The 20,708-nt window shown below is 54.9% G+C and overlaps 1 protein-coding gene across 3 annotated transcripts in view; it reads right to left on the bottom strand.

Annotated features, from left to right (window-relative positions):
- Positions 1-20,708, bottom strand: part of LLGL2 (LLGL scribble cell polarity complex component 2) — a 37,475-nt gene that overhangs the window by 15,940 nt on the left and 827 nt on the right. For 2 of the 3 annotated variants that reach the window (XM_046674768.1, XM_046674770.1), the window contains exons 2-3: positions 20,522-20,672; positions 8,864-8,958 (exon numbers count right to left, since the gene is read on the bottom strand). In XM_046674768.1, coding sequence (XP_046530724.1) covers positions 8,864-8,958; positions 20,522-20,672 — 246 coding nt within the window. Of the gene's footprint in view, positions 1-8,863; positions 8,959-20,248; positions 20,434-20,521; positions 20,673-20,708 lie in introns of those variants that run through there. The other variant, XM_046674769.1, reaches the window with a different exon arrangement.

Raw genomic sequence — 20,708 nt, 5'->3', positions numbered from 1 at the left:
CTGTGTGGGGGTGCCTTAACTCACCAGGGCCTCTGTTGTTGAACATTCTCTTTGTTTCTAGAGGTTTTGCAATTGCTAGGTGCATTGATGACCATTCTTGGCCTCCCATCTTTGCCTGCACCTCTGAGTGTTTCCTTAGGCAGTGTCCCAGGGGTGGCATTACAGGTTAAAATGGTAGGGATGTAGACATGCCAGATTTAGATTGACAAACCATCTTCGGGAAGGTTTTTGGTCGTTTCTTAGTCAGCTAACCCTGTGCCCCACCTCCCCCCGCAGGGGATACTGAACCTGCAGAGCTGGATTAGAGCAGGCCAAGGGTGCCGGCCAGCTGCTTTAAAGACATTTTTTTTTTTTAAACTATGCAAACACTGCCCCACAGAAAAAGGCTGCATGGATGAGGCGGCTCTCCCCAAGCCTGGGCTCTTCTCTGGGCTTCACTCGGCCTCAAAGGGGCAGAAAGAGATAAGCCCTGGTAACAGCTGCCATGATAGCTTAGCAAACCCATCTACTGCCTGCCTGCTCGTCCAGTCCAGCCCAGTCCAGTGGTTCACGGAAGGAGGCCCTGTGCCAGGGTAGGGCCAGAGAAGAGAGCTCCAAACAGTGCCTATTCTCGGGATGCCTGGGGCCACACAGGTGTGGGGGCCCCCTCAGGCCTGGCTCTTTGCCGGGAACACAGACTGTCCTGCAAATGGCTGTACTGGGAAGGGACAGCTGGGAGGGCACAAGTGACCCAGCAGGAGCCCCCCTGCCAGCCCAGGTCCCTGTTCAGCTATGTAAAAAATGCAGAGCGTGGACAAGCCTTGGGGAGATAGTGGAGTGTCTGGAATGTAAACGTTTCCCTGGAAAAGGAGGGCAGAGCACACGATGGGGTGTGGGACAAGCCTCCCCAGAGGCCCCCGCTAGGCCGTCAGCCAGCCCCAGGTTGCTGGGGCCTCAGGAAGTCAGCAGCCAGAGCTCAAGAAAAGGTTCTTGGGAGGGTAGCACTTTCCCACCAGCACCAGGAGCCGCAGCTCAGGGCCAAAGCCTCCGGAATCTGGAGGACTCTGGGAGAAATGTCCTTGAGGCGGCTGGTGGCCAGCAGGAAACCCACACCTGCGTTGCTCGGTACAACAGTCACAAGCTGTGTGCATAGACTGGGCACTTGCAATGTGGCTAGTGCCACCAAGAAACTGAATTTTTAATTTTATTTAATTTTAATTAACTTAAATTTAAGAATGGACACAATTCAATTATTGGAAAACTTCTCAGGAAGGTTCTTGGGTTCCAAAGGAACAGGGGGCTGGAGTCAGGCAGACCAAACTTCAAATCTCCCTTTTCAACTGTAAATCTTCCAAACTTTAAATACAGATCACATATTTCCAAAGAAAACTTAATGTCTGAATTGAGATGTGCTGCAGGTGTAAACTATACTCAGAATTTCAAAGATTTTTAATTAAAAAACAGCTAAAACTAAAAACTTAAAAAATCTCACTCATTTATATTGACTACATGTTGAAACAATAATACTTCGGATAATATTGGGTTAAGCAGAATATATTATCAAAATTAATTTCACGTGCTTAAAAACACTTGCAATGTGGCTTCTACAACATTTTAAATTCCTTATGTGGCTCATATTATATTCCTGTTGGACCAAGGTGCTGCCCTAGACAATTTTGCCTCAGGACACCAGCAGGAAAGTCAAGCCGAAGAGAAAACGGTCTACAGCTTTTTGTCAGGCTTTCGGGCCACAAATTTTCCTATCAACTCACCAGCAGGAAGTTCTAACAGCCCGCCTGAGTCACTCCTGCTGCAGGTCAACCTCTTCTCCCAGACCCCGAGGGAGGCCAAAGGTCAAGCCCATGGTTCAATCAGTTGTACCCATTCGTCATTTCCTTCAGGGTCCTGGGGACCCTGAGTCCCCCTCTCGCCCAGCCTCAGCTTCTTCTCTATAGGGTGGTTTAGAAAGAACAGGGACTGAGTCAGCCCACGAAGCTTTGAATCCCCCTCTGCCACTTAAAAGGCGCCTGGACTTGAGCGAGCTACCTTGCCTCTCTGAGCCTCATTTCACAGCTGACAAATGAACAATATCAACGACTGCCTTGAGCAGGGCTGTCCTCCACTTGGACACAATGAACCACGAGTAGACCTCCTGACCGGCTGGAAGCCTCAGCTGCCCCCGACAAGCACACAGGCCTTGCCCCATAAGCCCGGCTTCCTTCTAAGGTTCTCCATCACTCCCTCGTATCCCGCGGGGCGTCTTCTCCAAGTTGACAACTAGAGGGACCAAGGTTCCCTCAAGAACAAAAGAAGGGGAGGGAATTGAAAGTGAACAAACTATTACACGGATGAGTATGGCTGAATCTCAAAAACATATTGTAGAGTGAAAAAGCTAGGCCAAAAGAATACATACTGTATGAATCACGGTGACCCTATAGGGTCAGGGGCCAAGATGGTGGGTTGAAATGCAAATAGTGTGGTAACGGGATTCCCTAGGTCCTGGAGGGGTGAAGGGGAGGCGGCACCCTTCAACGTGCAAATATGGCCCACTGATCCCTGAATGAGGCAGTTATAACACATCTCAGAGGCAAAGTTGAGCAAGGAGTGTAGGGGCCCCAGGCCAACAAGAGGCCCAGGGGGTCTTGTTGGAAATGGGGAAGGAAGTGATGAGGATTTGGGGAGAGGACCGAGGTCAGTTAATGAGGGGACAGGGAAGAGCTAGGAACCCAGGGCCCGAGCAGCCTTGGGAAGCAGGACGGTTCCACAAGGCGCCTCTGGCCTGTGGTCCAGTTGTTCTCCCAGCTCGGATGCCCTTCCTACTCCTTGGTTGTCCCTCCCTCTGACTTTTTTTTTCTTTTCTGCTTTATCTCCCCAAACCCCACGTACACAGTTGTATATCTTAGTTGCAGGTCCTTCTAGTTGTGGGACGTGGGACGCCACCTCAACGTGGCCTGACGAGTGGTGCCATGTCCGCACCCAGGATCCCAACCCTGGGCTGCCGCAGCGGAGCGCACGAACTTAACCACCCGGCCACAGAGCCAGCCCCCCTCCCTCTGACTCTTAATAGCCTTTTAAGATTGGCTCTCCCACTAGAGTACCAGGTCCACATGGGCAGTGACCTCTTCCCCCAGAAGGCACAAGAGGGTAGGCTCAGCCTCCAGGCACAGAGCAACCCTGAAGTCTCTCTACCCAGGACAGAGGGTGGGGCGGGACTCCGCCTGGGGACAGCAGGCCGGGATTCCAGGGCCAGCCCTCCCAGCTTGAGACTCCAGTGACTCTAGTTGACGTCTCCAGCTCAGGTTCAAGCTAGGTTGACCAACGCCTGACTGCCAGGGGGGCAGTCCTCCCCCACTTCAGGGGGGCAGTCCTCCCCCACTTCGTGAGCTCAACATCTAGCTCCCTGGCCCTGCCCCCACCCTGCTACCTGGCTCAGGTGACCTCTGCTAAGGGAGGAGAGAACAATGAACTCTTTTGACAGGGAGTTGGGAAAGGAGAGATTTGTAGGAGCCGCCAAACTGCAACACTAGCCTGGTGTGGGAGAGAAAGCCCCCTCTGTCCCATGCTGGCTCCAGGACCCCATTCATGCTCCCGGAAGGGACAAAGCAAAGGTTGTTTGTCAGAGACAGTGGGGGCCCTTCATCCTGCCCTCAGCAAGGGGGGACCTCGTCCAAGATGGAAGGCTGAGGAGTTCCTAGCACTTGTCTGGGCGGGAAGGAGGGCTGCCCAGGGCCACGGCGGGTACGCCTGGCTGGCGGGGCTGGGTGGCACTGCCCTACATTGGGTGTGGTCAGCTCAGATTCCTGGTGGTGGCAGAAACCTGTCCCTCCCCGTGTGGCTGTCATCTGACACCAGGGGCCCAGCCTCACAAAAGCCAAGACAAAACAACCTGGCCCTGGACAGGGGCAGCCGTCAGGAACACACTGTTTGTTCAGGGCCTGGGGGTGGGGAGGTAGGCTGGGCAGGAAGGGCCCAGGCTTTATCATCCAGCTGGTCTGGGCGGTTTCCCTAGGGAGGGAGCGGCCTCCAGGGATTTTCAAGAAAGACATTTCACAGTGACACAAGCTTAGATCCCCTCAGAGTCACTTCCTCCCACTGAGGTCCCAGTGTGTCCCACAGTCCAGTCATTAGGTCCTCAGTGGCCTGCCTGGCACTGCCAGCTGACTTTTCTGTCTTTCCAACAGGCTCAAGGACCCACCACACCCACAGACGACTACTTCACTGGCCAAGAAGCTGAGGCTCAGGAGGTGAAGTCACCACCCTAAGGCCACACAACTGGTCAGCAGATGGAACCAGGAGTCCTCATTCCCAGCCAGTGCCCTCCACAATGTGCTTGGGCTGTCCAAGCCCTAGAAGCCTCAGTTTCCTCACCTGCAGAATGGGGACATCACCCACCTGTGATTTGTCATGAGGACGAGGCGAAGACAAGGTAAACCCTGATATGGCACCAACTGTGTGCCAGGCACCATTTGAAGCAATTTAGCTTACTTAGCACACCAACCTGGGTGTAGAGACTATTATGATGCCCACTTTACAGATGAGGAAACTGAGGAGTAGAGAGGTGAAGTAATGTGTCTGCAGTCACTCAGTGAGGAAGTAGCACAGGTGGCATCTAGACCCAGGCCGTCTGGCTCCAGAGGCCCTGCACCACCTGGCCCCTTTGCTACTTGGCACAGAGCCCTTGGTGAACTGGAGTTGCCCCTCTGCCAGCCAGTCTCCAGCAGAGGGTTCAGAGAATCTGTCCACAGACATGTTTCCTTCCCAGGTAATGAAGCCAAAGGAATAGGACATGCCGCTCTCCCGCCCCCGGCGTGATGTCCCTGCTCTTTGAGGCATCTCGCTTGGTGTGGGTGTTAAGGAGTTTGGCCAGAAGGTAGGGGAGGAAGAGGCCCAGCAAGGGGTTAGAAGCCGGTGTCTTGAAGCTGCTTGGGGCAGGCCTATGATGGTGCCACTGTCCCAATTCCCTCCCAAGCACAGTGCCCTGCAGACTGGCACTTCCAGGATGGAGCTCTCAGAAGAGGTGACCAGAGCCACCTATCTGGTCTAGTCACTGCTGGCTTCACCAGATGTGGGCACTCTCCAGAGGGCTGACCCTCACCTATGTGTGAATAACTGCTGCATCACAGGCCACCTGAGGCTCAGAGCTCCAGCTCTGCAGATCCCACCAGATCCCACCGTCTGCTAGGACCCTCTCTCACCCGAGGGTCCCAAGGCTCCCCAAACTAAACCTCAAGCCAGATAACATCCACAGAGCTGTGCTGTCTGATACTGTAGCCACTAGTCACGGATGGCCCTTCGATTATTCATTTAGTCCTCACACCAACTCTATGAGGTAGTTTCTATTATCATCTTGACAAATAAAAATGGCAAGCAATAGGATATATTGGAGTATATGAGGAAGCCATTTGGTATAAACATAATTCGGCCTGACTTCTTTTTTTTCCTCCAAAAGGGCCTGACTGGCTATTGAGCACGCATTGCATATCTGCTTAGACATTTCCTTTGGCCAGAACAAAGGCCCTTGAGATAAAGATGCAACTTCCCCCGACATTAGCATTTTTCTTTAGGCTAGGAACTGATTGGTGCACTCACCTCCCAGCTCACCTGTGACCACCCAGCTGGAGACAACAGACTGCCAACCTACTGTGTTCACAGAGACAGAAGACCTACCTGCTATTTCCATCAATCGCTGTGCCGACAGAGCAGTCTCGCGACTATTGTGGGAGGGACATTTCAATCCTATGTGAAACATCCTCTTTGAGGGTATCTAACCACCCTTATACCCCCACATCTTTGGAGTGCTCTGTTCCTTTGTGGAAAGACTCTCCCGGGTTATAATCCTCAGATTTAAGCTCAGAATAAACTCACCCAAATTTTCATTTATAGATTGGATATGGATTATTTTCGTCGACAATCTCCATTGCAGAAATGAGTGACTTGCCCAAGGTCACCAAGCTGGTAAACCCAGGCAGTCAGGTTCCGGGGTTCACACCACTGACCCTTGGGTGAAACTGCCTCTCGATGAGTGGAGACCATGGTTGTTGCTGTTCTGTCCAAACCAGACATATCACTTTCCTCAAACCTGCGCCTCGTGCCTCCTGGTCTCCCACCCCAGTGCTTGGCACCTTCACCCACCCAGGATGGAGACCCCACAGTCATGGTGGACACCCACCTCCCTTCCCTGCCCTCTTACTCCCACATTCCCTCTGTCACCAGGTCTTATCAATCTGATGCCCTGACTAGTTCTCTAATCCAGTGGCCCTCAACCAGGGGCCATTTCATCTGCTAGGGGACATCGGGCAGTGTCTGGAGACATTTTCAGTTGTACATCTTGGGGAGGCAGGGCCAGGGATGTTGCTAAACGTCCTCATCACACAGCCAGCCCCAGATGTCAGTAGCGCCGAGGTTGAGAAACCCTGCTCTGTTCATGCACTGAGCCCCACCCAGTCACTGCAATGGTCTCCTAGCTGCTCTGAGTGTACCTCTACAGGTTAAAAAAAAAAGGCCCCAGGGTTATCGTCTCTAAACCTTAAATGAGACTGCTTCCTCCTCCGCTCAAAACCCACCAGGCTCTAGTGTGTCAGGCCCGGACTCCCAGGTTGCAGCCTCCCTGACCCCTAGCCTGGGGAGAGCCTGGGGCTGGGGAGGGCCTGGTGTGGGTGGGACCACCTAGGCTCCCAAATCTTCCAGGATCTGGCCTCACCCTCCAATTCTAACCCTTCAGGCTCCACCATGCACCTAGAGCCTAGATGAGACTAAGCCCCTGTCCCCCAAGACTATCCCTTCCTCCTTTCCACTCCCAGGAAGTAGAATTTTATACCGTCAGGACTATAACACTCCTGGAGGGCAAAGGTCTTATCATCTGAGATTCCCACAGCTCCAGCCCTGGGCTGTTTATCCAGTAGGTGCTCAATGCAGGTTTCTTGCAAGTGAATGGAAGGAGGAAGGAATTCCAGGAGGCTCCTCTCCCCCTTCCCCAGCCAGGCCTGGGGCTAGGGCAGCCAAGTTTAGGAACAACCAGTTGTGGGGCATGGGGGGAACAATTCCTCCACCCCAGTCCCAGCCTGCTGCACAGTTGGAACTTGGGAAGGGGGTTCCTCCCTCTTTGTTGAACCTGTCTACCCAGTTTCCACTGGAACTGGCCACCTTTTGGGGTTGTGAAATCTCGGTGTCATCAGGGACAACGGAGACGCACAGGGGTGACCTAGGCCCCCCAGCAGCTGCTGAGGTTCTGAGACCTGCACTGAACACCCATGGGCAGCTCCCTTGGGAGCAAGGGTGGCAGGCCCCTGGGGCCCCGAGTTCCCCCATTCCCAACACCTGCACCCTATTTCCCAAGGCCCAAAAGCCCTGCCCACAGCTTCCTTCCACCAGTGGGAGGAGGTGTTCATTTAGGGAAGCCCTGATCCCAGAAGTGGGTGGCCTCTTAGCAGAGCTCCATCGGTGACATCTCCTACAGGTCAAGAAAATCAGAGGAAGGGGCTGGCCCTGTGGCCGAGTGGTTAAGTTCGCGCGCTCCGCTGCAGGCGGCCCAGTGTTTCGTCGGTTCGAATCCTGGGCGCGGACATGGCACTGCTCATCAGACCACGCTGAGGCAGCGTCCCACATGCCACAACTAGAAGGACCCACAACGAAGAATATACAACTATGTACTGGGGGGCTTTGGGGAGAAAAAGGAAAAAAAAAAAAAAATCTTTAAAAAAAAAAAAAAAAAAAAGAAAATCAGAGGAAAACAGCAGGGCACATTGGGACCCTGACCCACCTTGAACAGCCCCAAGGAGCTCTCTCTCCCTGGGAGGCAGCCCCCGAAAACAACAGTTAACGTTCCCGGACCACTATGTCTAGCACTTGAATGATCTAATTCCATGTAATCCTTGTAACAGGCCAAACAGGCACAGGGTCACCCAGCTCCTAAACAGCTAATCTGGATTTGAACCCCCACCCATCAGCACATCCTGCAGGGGTCCCTGGATCCCTGCGGGGAAGAACATCATGGTGCTCCACTTCCTGCAGTCCACCTTCCGGGGCAGAGGGAAGCTTGGGCATGGAGGCCAAGGGCCTAGATCAAAGCAGAAGTGAGAGAGGCTAATTACCCCAAAACAGCTGCAGAGGCTGCAGATTGCTAGGTGGCCGCAGAGCTAATAAACCACGTTGTGTTCCTCCCATTCACAGGCCAGCTCTGGCCTTCTCAGGCACCAGCCCCTTGGGGAAGCCCTGTGGAGCTTCTGGGACCCTCCCCGTGATCTCAGGTGACAGGTCACTCTGGCTTCGGGGGCCTTGGGAGCAAGTGTGGGGTTGGGGTAGTCAAATGCCAACCCTGGCATATTCTCCCAGGCACCTCTGCCCACTCACCCAGGCCTGGAGCCTGCCAGAAGGAATTGTGTATCTGCCTGCAAGGAAAGCTGCCTTTTCCTTTGGGGACAATTTGAGGAGAGAAGGAACAGCCATGGCCTGTGGCCCCAGGGCCCCAAGGGACCTGCCTTCACAGGAGCATTATTACACCTTGCAGTTTCCTTCCATCTTTCCATCTCTAAGACTCCTCAACAACCCTGCAAGGAGATAGGCAGGGCAGACTGTTTCAGCCCCATTTTACAGGTGGGGAAACTGAGGCTAGAAGAGGCGGAGTGACTTGCAGAGGTCACACAGCCAGTAAGAGACTTGGGACAAAGAGTCCTGATTCCTGGGCATCCCACTGCCCTTTCCCAGGAAAACTCTCTAATCAGACCCCATTTCTAAGGTCAGATTCCCATGAGGCATTGCAAGCAATACCAAGTAAGCACCTTAATCCAGGTAAAGGCAACCCAAACGCCCCCAGCCCCAGCCTGCGGTGAGGTTGATAACATCGTGCCCGCCATAAACACCTGGTCCTGTCTCCACTCTCTCTTACCTTGTTAAACTGGAAGAGGTCCCGCTTGAGCCTCTCACGTGCAGGGTCGTGTCCCGGCCTCAGGAACCGCCTCATCTTGCTTCCTTTGCAGCTCCCTAGAGAAAGGGGAGGAGCTGTTGATCACTGAGGTGAGGCAGACACCAGGCCCCACCCGCCCTGCCACCCAATCAACGCTTGGCCAAGCCCAGGCAGCCATGAGCCTCTGTCTACAAGCCCAGCAGGTGGCTGCCCCTCGGCCAGGCCAGCTCCACCATCCACCACCCCATGCACCCTTGCTCCACTGGCAGTGTGTGGGTCCCTGAGAGGAAACAGGAGGGACCTCTGTACCTGGAGGCCTGGGGCTGGTTAATGCTCTAACGCTTGCTCCTGGCCATCCATGGCCTTATAAAGCCAGCGGGGGAAGCTGGGGGAGGAAGCCATTTCGCCTGGCTTTATAGGAGCAAGGAGGCCAGAGGCCCTGAGGTTAATTAGCTTAATTGTTAACCTGTTTTCTAAAAAACCATAAAACTCTGGCTAAACAGAAAGGGAAACTTCACAAGCCTCTCCCAAGAGCCGGCTGGAAGGTGGGAATGCAAAGGCTGTCCATCTGGGCAACCAGACCAGAACCCAAATGGAGGCAGCGGAGAGGCCCCCACAAATCCAGGCCAGGATCCAACAGAAATCTCTCGGGGAGTCAGCACACCTGGGCTGACTCTACCTTCTAACTTCAGGGAAGGCTGTCAAGGGACTCCGGCTTGGGCTGCTGCCGCCAGCCACAGCCGTCAGGAACCCCAGTGGATGAGTGTGCAGAGAACGCAGTCAGGGGATGCTGGTCCATCCCACCCCATGCTCGAGGGCCACAGTGGAGCTCGGTCCACTCTACGAGGCTGCTGGGGTCTCTGCAGCCACAGCCCTAGCCCCAGGATTCCTGGCCTGATGGGGTGCGCTCAGAAAGCCTCCCTTTCCTATGGGGCCAGGTGGAGGCTAATCAAGAGAAGAAATCTATTCCCAATAAAGAAACTAGCTCAAGACTCAAAAACTGTCTGCCCACCGTACAATGCATTCCCAATCCAAGGGGAAACTATTTCTGGATCATCCTTGGGGGAAGGGGGAAGGATCATCTGTGTTCCAGCTTCTGGCTTCCAGCAGTAGCACCTCAGCCTCCCACTGACCACAGGACACCAAGGCCTGTCTTTGAAAACGCAGGGGCTCGGGCCCACCTCAGAAATGACAGTTCATTTGCATTATACAGGGAAGGAAGCATGGCCCGTCCTGGCCTGGAGGAGCTTACTCTGGGGTCAGGGCAGGTAAAGGCAGGACAGTCCCACATGCTGAGTGCTCTCATGGAGAGGCACAAGGGGGCACCTAGTCCAGCTGTGGAGGGTGTCCTATGGGAGAAGAAGGAATTTAAGCTGAGACCTAAGGATGCCCTGAAGTTTCTGGCTTCTTGGGAGGCCACAAAAATTACCCACCAGGCCGAACTTGGCACATAAAGGACCCTGTGTGGTCAAAGACTGGGGGCTCCCTTGAGGCATGTGCATGTGGCGGGGGGATGTCTTCTGGCAGAGCAATGGAGGGCTTGCCAAGCTGGGAGGGGGTCACCCCACTCCACAGAGACACACATCCCGGCAGAGAGAGACACACTGGGGCAATCTAAATACCACCTCAGCTGGGAACAGGCGGGGACCAGCCCTCAGAGGGTCTTTACCTTCTGGGGAAACTGAAACGCCTGCCACTTGTGGGGGAGGAAGGAGTGGATATGAGGGGTTTGTGTCCTTACATCTTGGAGGAGCCAGAGCAGGGCACCCCACTTGCCCACGGAACGGCAGGTAGTCAGGAAACTCCCTGGTTCCCTCTTGACCTCGGGCCCCGTAGAGGGTTCAGGGAACAAACACAGGAAAGTTCTGGAGGCTCCTGGGACTAGGAGTGAAAACAGACTCCCGAGCCTGCAGGGACCAACCTCAGCCTCCTGGACAAACAGCTGAGCCACAGGCCTCACATTCCAGCAGTGGGGGAGGGCCAAGCTCATAATCGGCTGTTCCGGGCTCCTGGGGGGCTTGCTCTCCCTGCCTGGGCCTAGGTCACTGGGTCATAAGTCAGAGGAAGCTGGGAGTGACGCCCTGAAGGAGGAGGAGAGGGGCCTGTGGACCCCAGGGAGAGGCCAACCTGGGCTCTGCCCTGCAGGACCCCTGCAGGTGCAGGGTGGGGACAAGAGGGCACAGGGTCATCTGTATCAAGGACCCACACAGGCTCAAGGGCGACACTGCAGTCCTGGGGGAGGAGGTGTGAGTAGGAAGGAAGGAGACAGGATGTGGAGGTGGGTGGGAGATGCCCACTCAGGAGGGCAGGGAGGGCACTCCATGCACCCAAATGCCCCCTGGAGTGCCGGCTTCGTACCAGGCACTGTACCTGCCCCTTGCGTGTTATTCTTATTACTTTTTAAACATTTTGCTCAAGTAACCTGTACTCTTTGTAGAAAAAGCAAACAATCCAGAGCAGAAAATCCTCCCTAAATCCCCCCACCCAGGGGTGGGCAGAGAGGCGTGATGGGACACATCCTGACCCCTCCTTTCCTTTGCACTTCCCTGTGTGCTTGTGAGCTAGCGATGTTCGTTCACCTTCTGCAAGCTTCCCTGGCAGGCGAGTGGAACATCCTCGCTTGGCAGACGAGGAAACGAAGACCACAGAGATTGGGCAACTCGTCCAAGGTCACCAAGGAGGAACCGGCAGAACTCAGATTTGACCCCAGGTCTGGCAAATACCCAAATCTAAGGTCTCTCGGAGGCAGCAAAGAATGAATGGTGACAGGACAGAGGATGGCTAATCACACCCCTGCAGTTAAAAGGCGCAGATACTCACAGACACACACTCCCACATGCCTTCAACTTGGAGCCAACCAAGCAGTTTGGGGCCTGGGGCCTGGCTGCTGCTTGAGTGGTGTTGGCGAGGTCCAGCTGGACAGGGCTGGGCGGCCTAGCACGGACCTGCCGCTTATTCCACAGGGGGCTGAGACCCCACTGGTGTGGCATGATGGAGCCAGGATCAAGGTGGGGCAGCCACAGCATCTGCTCTTCAGTGCAGCTCCCAATACAGAAATAACCACCCGGGTCTAGGCATAAAAAAGCTCCATCCTTTGTTGAAGGGGTGACAGGTGTGGGCCGGGCTGGACTCACCTCCAGGCAAATCCTCAGCTCCACTCACCCCAGACATGCAGATTCTCTGTGGAGAGGATTCAGGATCCCGGGCCTGGAGCTTCCTGGTATGGAACACATTCTACCTATTCAGTCCACTCCTGGGGGTGGGGAGGTGGGCAGGGGACATAAGAGAAAGAGCCCAGGGCTCCGTACCAACAGCCAGGGCTCAACCACCACAGCTCAGCTCCTCCAGGCTGGATGGCCTCCCAAGATAGTTCTGCCAGGCCCAGCAAGCTCATCTGTGAAGGTGGATGCACTCCCTCCCGCATAGGTCTGCTGGGAGGAGTACAAGCAGTGCTACAGGGCTTGGCACGGAGCAGACCCTCTCCTAGGACTGGGGATACAGCAGTGACAGACAGACAGACAAGATCCCTATTTCACCAAGCTACATCCTCGCAGGGGAGAGAATGATGACTCACAAGTACACAAATCAGTCAGCAAGATGGTTTCAGATAGAGATCAGGGCTGACAAGGAAATAAAGGAAGATACTACGGTAGAGAACCCAGGGTTCAGTGGTGGGAAGGCCTGGGTGACCGTTCTGAGCCGGAGCCCATGCATTCACTGTCCCCTCAGGGCCTGGGATGCTTTTCCTCCAGATCCTCACATGCCTCTCTCCTTCGCCTCTACTCAACTCTCCCTCCCCTGACATTTTCTTTCCTGCTTCCTGGCTTTGCTGTGTTCCTTAGCACTAGTCATGACGGAACAGTTCACTTACTAATCTTGCTTATTACCTGTGCAACCTCCACAAGGGTAAGTTTTCTTACTCTTACTCAGGGACTTCCACCCTTTTTCACCACGGCACCCCAAGCGCACAGGGAATGAATGAACAGAGGTGGTGACATCTCCACCCAGACCTGAATGAAAGGAAGTGGTCAGATATGGGGGCAGGGCGTGTCAGAGAGACGAGCAAGCCTGCGTGTTCCAGGAGGATGAAGAGGGCGGAGGGGCTGAGGGCAGGGCTGAGTGCAGGCAGCAAGGAGCAATGAAGTGGGTCAGAAAGGGGGCGCCTGGTGGGCCACAGCAAAGAGCTTCGGTTTGCCCCCACTGGGAACCCAGTGATAATCCTGAGCAGAGGCCTGATGTGGTCTGCCCTCCCCTCCCCCCTGCCTTGTCCCCCTCTGCTTGGCCCTATGTGGGCTGGTCCATCCCTCAGCATTTGACTGCACCTTATGCTTGACCCTTAGAAATGCCATGGACACCTGTGGGCACCCATCTAGCTCCACGAAGGTTCTCACCAGCCTTGTTGGCTAGTCATTAAGCCAATGGGAAAAATCAGAAGGAACTTAAGTGGCCAATGACAAGGGGCAGGTGAAGTGTGCTTGATGCCATGAAGGAAGGCACACAGTCATTAAAAGGGTAGAAGACTAATGACATGGAAGCCTATGTACAACGTACCCAACAGTCATGCAGAATCTATTAAAAATATTTACACAATAGACAACAGACTGGAAGGGTTATGGGATTAGCTGTGAGTTTTCTTCTTTTGGTTTATCTCCCTCCCAGGCAGAGTAGATAAGACGATCACATGGGAGAAGGGGTGAGGGGGCCCTAAGCACACAGCAGGCACTCAGTCCTACTGGTGGGATGGCTCCTGCTCTCTCGGGAGCTGGGTTCTCTCCAGCCACGTTAACCTGAATAGGGGAGAGGTTCCGGCTAGGGAACCAGCTGTGTGACCCTGGGCTTCAGAGTCCCGGGTAAAAGGACATTACTACTTTGCAGGCTATGACCTTGTGGGACCGTCATGAACGATGCCACGAGGGATGTGGTAGAAGAGAAAAGTTCAGAAGCCCCCAAGCTGAGGAGACCCCCAAGTCTGATGCCAAGAGGGTCTGGGGCAAAGTCACTGGGGATGTAAGGAGCTCCAAGGGTCCTGCACTGGGGATGCCACCTGGCTCGAGCACGACCCCTGAGAGAGGGACTTCCTAAGAAGAAGCACCTTCTCCGTTCCCCCAACTTCTAAAGATTGCCCAACCTCGGTCTCTGTCCTGCCCATCGCGCCCTCTGTCTGAGACCAAACTCTGAGCTGCCCTCTCTGCTCTGCCCTGCTCTCTGTTCCCTTGGGGGCAGGCACTCAGGGTTTAGGGACGGAAGCTTGCTGACCTGTGGCTGACCCTTACTTGTTTTCCACAGGTCTGTGCCTTGTGTGAGGAATCAGCCTGAGACTTCCCCGTGGGCAGCTGACCTGGTGATTTTCTTCCCTTCTCACTGCTCCAATCACCCATCACTGCTGCTGGCCAGTGGAACATTCCCGGGCCTAGGATGGGGCCCCCTACACCCACATGCCCACCCTGGAAAAAAACAGAAGAGCTGTCTACTTGGCAACAGGCCAGCAAATTCACATCCCATTTTTCCTTCCCATCCGCTGCCCAGACCCTGTGGCTGGGATACACGTTGACCCTACCCCAACCCCTGCATCTCAGGAGCTCAGTCAAGAGACCAGTGGAGGCAGAGGAGGAGTAACTGCATGGGAGTGGGCTTGTCTTGGGCCCCCTGCTCTAAGTAGCAGATCTGATTGTGCCCCAGGGAGGTAGAAGGGAGTTCCTAGACCAGACTGCTCCTCCCACAATGGCACTGTTTGGAGTGCCTGGGCTAATTTGTCTCCATGACACTAACGCTTGGCCAAGCTGAGCCAGCCCGTCTGTCCTGCAGGTGTGTGATAGGCCAGTCCCCAGAAGGTCCCTCAGTAGCCTGAGGAGTTGCGTTGATCTGCTGGGAGAGGCTATAGCCAGCAGCAGAAGCCTGGACACCTTCAGCCCAAGACAGAGAAGGCTCCTGAAACTACACTCAGGACTTGCCCGTGTTTGTGCTCTCCAGAAGCACACACAGCGTGAGGTTGCGTCCCAAGCTCTCCTCTCATCTCCCCTCTGCTCGTGTTCCCCGGAGCCTGCCGCTGCTTAAGAAGCTGCCCTTCCTTCCCCGACATCCTGTGTGAGGGCTGTGTGTGGCTGTGGCCTCCCAGCTGACGGGTGTGAGCACGCCCCTGCACCTCTTACTGAGGGGAGTGCTGGGGCAGGGCTCTAAGCGACTGGAGCAGCTGCTGACCCCTCCGGCATCTGTTCGTGCCAACTCAGATGCTCAAGGCTGCTTTGCAAGCGCCCATGTTGCCCTGGGAAACCCAATCTCCCAGAGGCACCAGGCAGGCCTCCGGCCAGCAGCTTAGCAACCAAACCTTGGCTGAAAGTGCACCTCTTTGGAGGTGGGACTAAGAGAACACAGACAGAGAAGGGGCGGGAACCAGAGACCTGTCGTCACTGCTGTTCTTAGGCAACAAAAGGGATCGAGAGTGAACTATGGCCAGATCCTACTTTAAGCACTTTACACGCATCATCTCATGTAATTCTTACAGTTACCTATGAAACAACCAATTCCGAAAGCTATCAAGCCCAAGCAGCCAGTAAGAGTCCAAGTCCCAATCTGACCTCCAACCTGACTGCAGAACCTTCTGCTCAGTTCGAGCCTCTCTCCCAGGACAAAGGGGCTGGCCAACAGTAGGCTGAATGGGACCACCTGGGGCCAGCAGCCAGACCTTGACATTACCCTCCCTGGTTGGCTTCAGGTCAGTTGCCAACCCCCCCACCCCACCCCCATCGATCCTATGGAGCCACAAGCTAGTAGCACAACCTTGGGAGGGCCCTCCAGCCACACCCGAAGCTCCTCCTACCGGGCTTCCCTCACTAGGCCATGAGAAAGGGGTGGCAAGAGGATGGGGTGTGAAGTGGGAATACATGCATCCCCGCCAACACATCCCCATTCTAGGGGCCTTAGTCCCCTTCTGCAACCCAACACCAGACTCTCTCCAGGAAAGTGATAGATTGGATGTGGTCAGGCACCAAGAAAAGCAAAGCCATTCTGGGAGAAGGTAGACAGCTTGCCTAGGGTGGAGGTGGATAGGCTGTCTGGTTCATCCATTCTACGCCACCCTCAAAATTTGCCTCAAAACTTGAACAGCTGACCCAACAAGCTTCCAGAAGATGTCAGCTCCAGCAGCAAGGGACCATGCTTATCCTGCACATGGTTGTATCCCCAGGGCTTAGTGCCCTGACACATAGGAGGCACTCAAATTTTATTTAAAGAACTCTCTCACCTCCTGGAAGTCTGCCCTCAAACGTGACCTTCTTGTCAAGGCCCAACCTGACCATCTCTTAAAGTTGCAACCTGCCCCCCACCAGAGGGGTCCCAATCCCCTGCTTTAGTTCTTACTCTGTGTCACCTTTAACATATTATTTATTACTTACACATATTTTCTGTCACTCATGCTTCCCATCCTTTAGAATGTGAGTCCTGTGATGCCAGAGAGCTTTGCTTTGTGTATGGATTATGCCTGGTGTCTAAACCATGCTGGGCACACAGGGGCACCAGTTAATACTTGTTGAATGATTGAATGAACAGCTAGGATTGAATGGGGACCATTCAAACCAGGCAAATGTCTTCTCCATTTGGGAGCCACTGACTGACCCCTAAGAGCACTGGGTTGGGCCCCACAGGGTCCCTCAGGGAACTTCCCTATCCTGTTCTCAAGTTTCTGGCCAAGGCCAGGGTCATGTGAACATCATGCCTGGCATCCTGCTGGGGGTACCTTATGGGCCCCTGCCTCAGCCTGAGGCGCCACGACACCCAGCTCCTTGGTAAGGAGAATCCAAGAATAACATTATTTACTCAAGTCCTGTGCCCAGATGATCCTCTCATCAAACCCTGGGAACACTGAGTCAGGAGTCTTGAGAGAAGACTCCAGTGTGCTGAATTCCTGAAGGGGAGAGTCAGGTCCCTAGCAGCTTCCCTGTCCCCACGCCCAGAGCAGCCTCTCCTAGCTCAAGAATTCACGGTGGTTCCTAGGAAGGGGAAGGAGCGGGGTGACTCTTCAAAGTACCAGTTTCCTCTGAGAAGCAGGGTGGGGAGGGGAGATCACCCCAAAGGGAGCTGGGCGAAGCCCCATGGTGACAGGCACAGGAAGGAGAGGGTCTCCTGGGGAAACCTGGGGACCCAGGGCTGGAAAAGGACAAGCAGTACCGGTGGCCCCACTGAGGGACATCCATCTCCTGCCCTATAGCCCACTTCTCCCTGCAAACTGCTACCGAACAGGGGAAAACAAAGTTGCCAAACAGACCTGGCACGCCTCGACCCAGGAGCGGCCCTGATAGGGATACCGCCTGAGCGAGATAAGAAGACTTCTCAGAGCAGAGTACTCAGGATAAGTAAGTCCGGGTGGCCAGTGCTGTTCCAGCAGCCAACCTAGGAGCAGGGATCATCGACTGGCCTCTTGGGCCTCCACCGTGGCCTCTAACTCAGGTGTCTCAACAGCTGCCTCTGACATATCTGGAAGGGCCAGGAAGGCTGAGTAACCCTTCAGGAAATCCCATATTGCTCCTGGAGTCTCCTGCCCGGGATGCTCAGTGTCTCCAATGGGTAGACAGCAGGTCAAAGACCGATGGCAAAGGCTCCAAACTTCCCAGCTCTCTGTACCACTTTCTCTCTCTCTTTTTTTTTTTTTGAGGAAGATTAGCCCTGAGCTAACATCCGCTGCCAATCCTTCCCTTTTTTGCTGAGGAAGACTGGCCCTGAGCTAACATCCGTGCCCATCTTCCTCTACTTTATATGTGGGGCACCTGCCACAGCATGGCCTGACAAGTGGTGTGTAGGTCTGTACCCAGGATCTGAACTGGCAACTCCCGGCTGCTGAAGCGGAACTTGTGAACTTAACCACTGCGCCACCAGGCTGGCCCCTCTGCACCACTTTCCCTATGGGAGAGGCTCCTGGGGCCGGAAGTCCTGGTAGGAAAGGACACCCCTTTCCTAAACGAGGTTGAAAGGAAGCACTATGGAGTTCCCAGAACATTTCCTTAATGACAGCAGAGCCGCACAGGAATGTGCTCCCCCACAAGAGGGTGCAGAATGTATACAGCCAAGGGGCTGGCCCCGTGGCCGAGTGGTTAAGTTCGCGGGCTCCGCTGCAGGCGGCCAGTGTTTCGTTGGTTCGAATCCTGGGCGCGGACATGGCACTGCTCATCAAACCACGCTGAGGAAGCGTCCCACATGCCACAACTAGAAGGACCCACAGCGAAGAATATACAACTATGTACCGGGGGGCTTTGGGGAGAAAAAGGAAAAAATAAAATCTTAAAAAAAAAAAAAAAAAAAAAGAATGTATACAGCCAAGCCCTCCCCTGAGCAGAAAGCAGAGCAGATTCGATTCTACGCCCTCCCCCTGCCCCAGGAAAGGCCCCCAGCTGGGGCCTGGCCACCAGGCCTCATTCTTGGCTCTCCCAAGGAGTAGAGAAGTACCAAGGGCCCCTGGAACACAAGGTGAGGTTAGGAGAGGCCCCTGTCCTCTACCTCTGACCCCCCTACTCCCAGGGAGCAACGTCCTTGTTTTCTAAGTTCTGACTTCCAGAGGCTTTTTTAAAAATCATGACCTCTCGGCTGATTTCTGGTCAGAGAAGCCAAATTCCCTCACAACCCATCAGGCACATCCAAAAGGCCCAGACATCTGCCCCAAAGCCCCAAAGTGACCATGCTTCTTATGCTTCACAGGGAAGAAGCTCACCCACACCTGGTGCCAGCTGGCCATGGGCCAGGCCACACGTGTTCGTGACATTTTCCATCCTCCTGTCAACATCTGTAAGAAAAGGCTCATTGAAGCTTGGCATGGTTAAGTGACTGAGCCAAGGTCATATAGCAAGAAATCAGCAAGGTCCGATTCAAAGCTACACCTGACGTCTGGAAAGACACTAAAACTTAACGAACACTATGTCTGAGGAAAAAGACTGTGAGGCCAGAGGGACAAGTGTTTCCCTCTTATTTTATACTTTCTAAAATGTTCCATTTTCCCTGCTATGGCTTCTATTATAACCTTTTATGTTTCTTAAACCAACAAGGGTCATCTTGCATTATAGGCCTTTTTTTTTTTCTCAATGCAATTCTGTTTTAAAAAGTTACTAAGTTATTAAAATTACATCAGTCTGCCACCAAAGGAGACATTCCATCTCCCCAAAAAAAGAGTAGGGATGAAGAATGACCTCAAACCCTGGAAACACTGTCCACGGCCCCCACGGAGACTGGCCCAGTCTAACTTCAGAAAAGACGAGCGAGCCCTGGTCAGAGTCCCCAGAGCTGGGTTTGAGTCCTGACTGTCATAAGTGAGCACTGTGGGCAAGAAAACCAAATCCAAATTCCCCGTCCATAAAATAAAGAAGTTGGACCATGGGCCGGCCTGGTGTTCCTGGTTTCAGAACCCAGGTGCAGACCTACACACCACTCATCAAGCCTTGCTGTGGCGGCAGCCCACATACAAAATAGAGGAAGAGTGGCACAAATGCTAGCTCAGGGCCAATTTTCCTCACCAAAAAAAATAATTTGGACCATATCTCCCAGGACCTTTTCCATGCCTCAGCTCACACAGAACCAGACTGTCTTCCTCAAGAAGACTTCTGACCTTGGCTTCCCCTGGGCTGGGCCACAGCTCTTCTACACTGCCGCCCTGTTCTTCCCACCTGGGGTTTCCTGTCTCCCTGACACACCCATTCCCTCCCGGTTCCCCTCCTCTGCAGCCAAACAGGACCTTCAGTTGTAAACTCTGCAGAGAGGGTCCCCAGAGGTCAGGTTAAGCCGCCCTGCATCTGGCACATGGATCCCCATGGGAAGGGGTGCTGAGTCTAAGCCCTGCCTGCCTCACGCAAAGCTCACCCGTCTCAGGTGAGAGCCTCAGGGGGCCAGACCACAGCTCTCCTGTGTACAGACAATTCTCCCCACAGCCAAAGGTCAGTGTGTCCACCAACCGTCCAGCAGGAGCAAACCAAGAGCAAACTTTGCACGCTTTCTTGGCAAGACAGAATTTTCCACTCCTCGCCAAGTCCCAGCGTACCACAACGCAACCCCACCCCTGTCGTCGTGGAAAACAGACTGGGTCTCCGTACCGTCCCCTAAGGTGTCCGAAGCCGCCCGAAGCGGAGAAAGGCCCCGAGACCGAAATTCCCCCCGCGGGCTTCCTGCGTCCGGGGATTAGGAGGCACAAAGGGCCAGCAGGGAGAGGGCCCAGATGGCAGGGGCAGGGACTAAGCCGCCGAGGTAACGCGCTCCGGCCCCTGCTCGCTGAGAGAGAGCCACTGGAGACGTGCGCCGCCGGGATCCCCGGCCAGGCGCCTTGCACGTGAGGCCGGAGGCCCAGGGATCCCATCGCCGCCCGCAGTGACCCCCGCACCCAGCCGGGCCGAGCACCTGTTTCCTTGCTCCTCAAAACCAACACTATTGTGCAAGCCCGAAACTCCCATTCTGCAATCACGGGTGGAGCCGGCCGAGAAAAGTTCTCAGCGGCACTCTCCACAGGTGTCTTTCTCCCAGACGAGCGGAGCGACGGGATCCAGGGCGGCGGGCGGATCTGGGCGCAGCCCTCCCCGACCGACCCGGGGAAGCCGAGAGTCCTGGCCCTCCCCTGCCTCTCCGCCCCGAGTGGCGGGAGTCCCGAGGGGCGGGCCCCGGCCCGAGCCTCACCTGGAACCCCAGGCCGGCCCCCGCCCGAGGCCTCGGCGTCCCTCGGCGCCCGCCGCCGCCTCCCCTCAGTCCGCCGCCGGCCCACGGGCTGCTGGGCGGCCGTCTCCTTCCTGCTCACCTCCGGCGCGGCGAGCGGGGGGCGGAGCCGCCTCTATTTACATAAAGGGCGAGTCGATCCTGGCTGCGG

Source organism: Equus quagga, chromosome 11 (assembly GCF_021613505.1).
Source record: "Equus quagga isolate Etosha38 chromosome 11, UCLA_HA_Equagga_1.0, whole genome shotgun sequence".
Taxonomy (NCBI): domain Eukaryota; kingdom Metazoa; phylum Chordata; class Mammalia; order Perissodactyla; family Equidae; genus Equus; species Equus quagga.
This window is presented reverse-complemented; position numbering and strand designations above follow the sequence as displayed.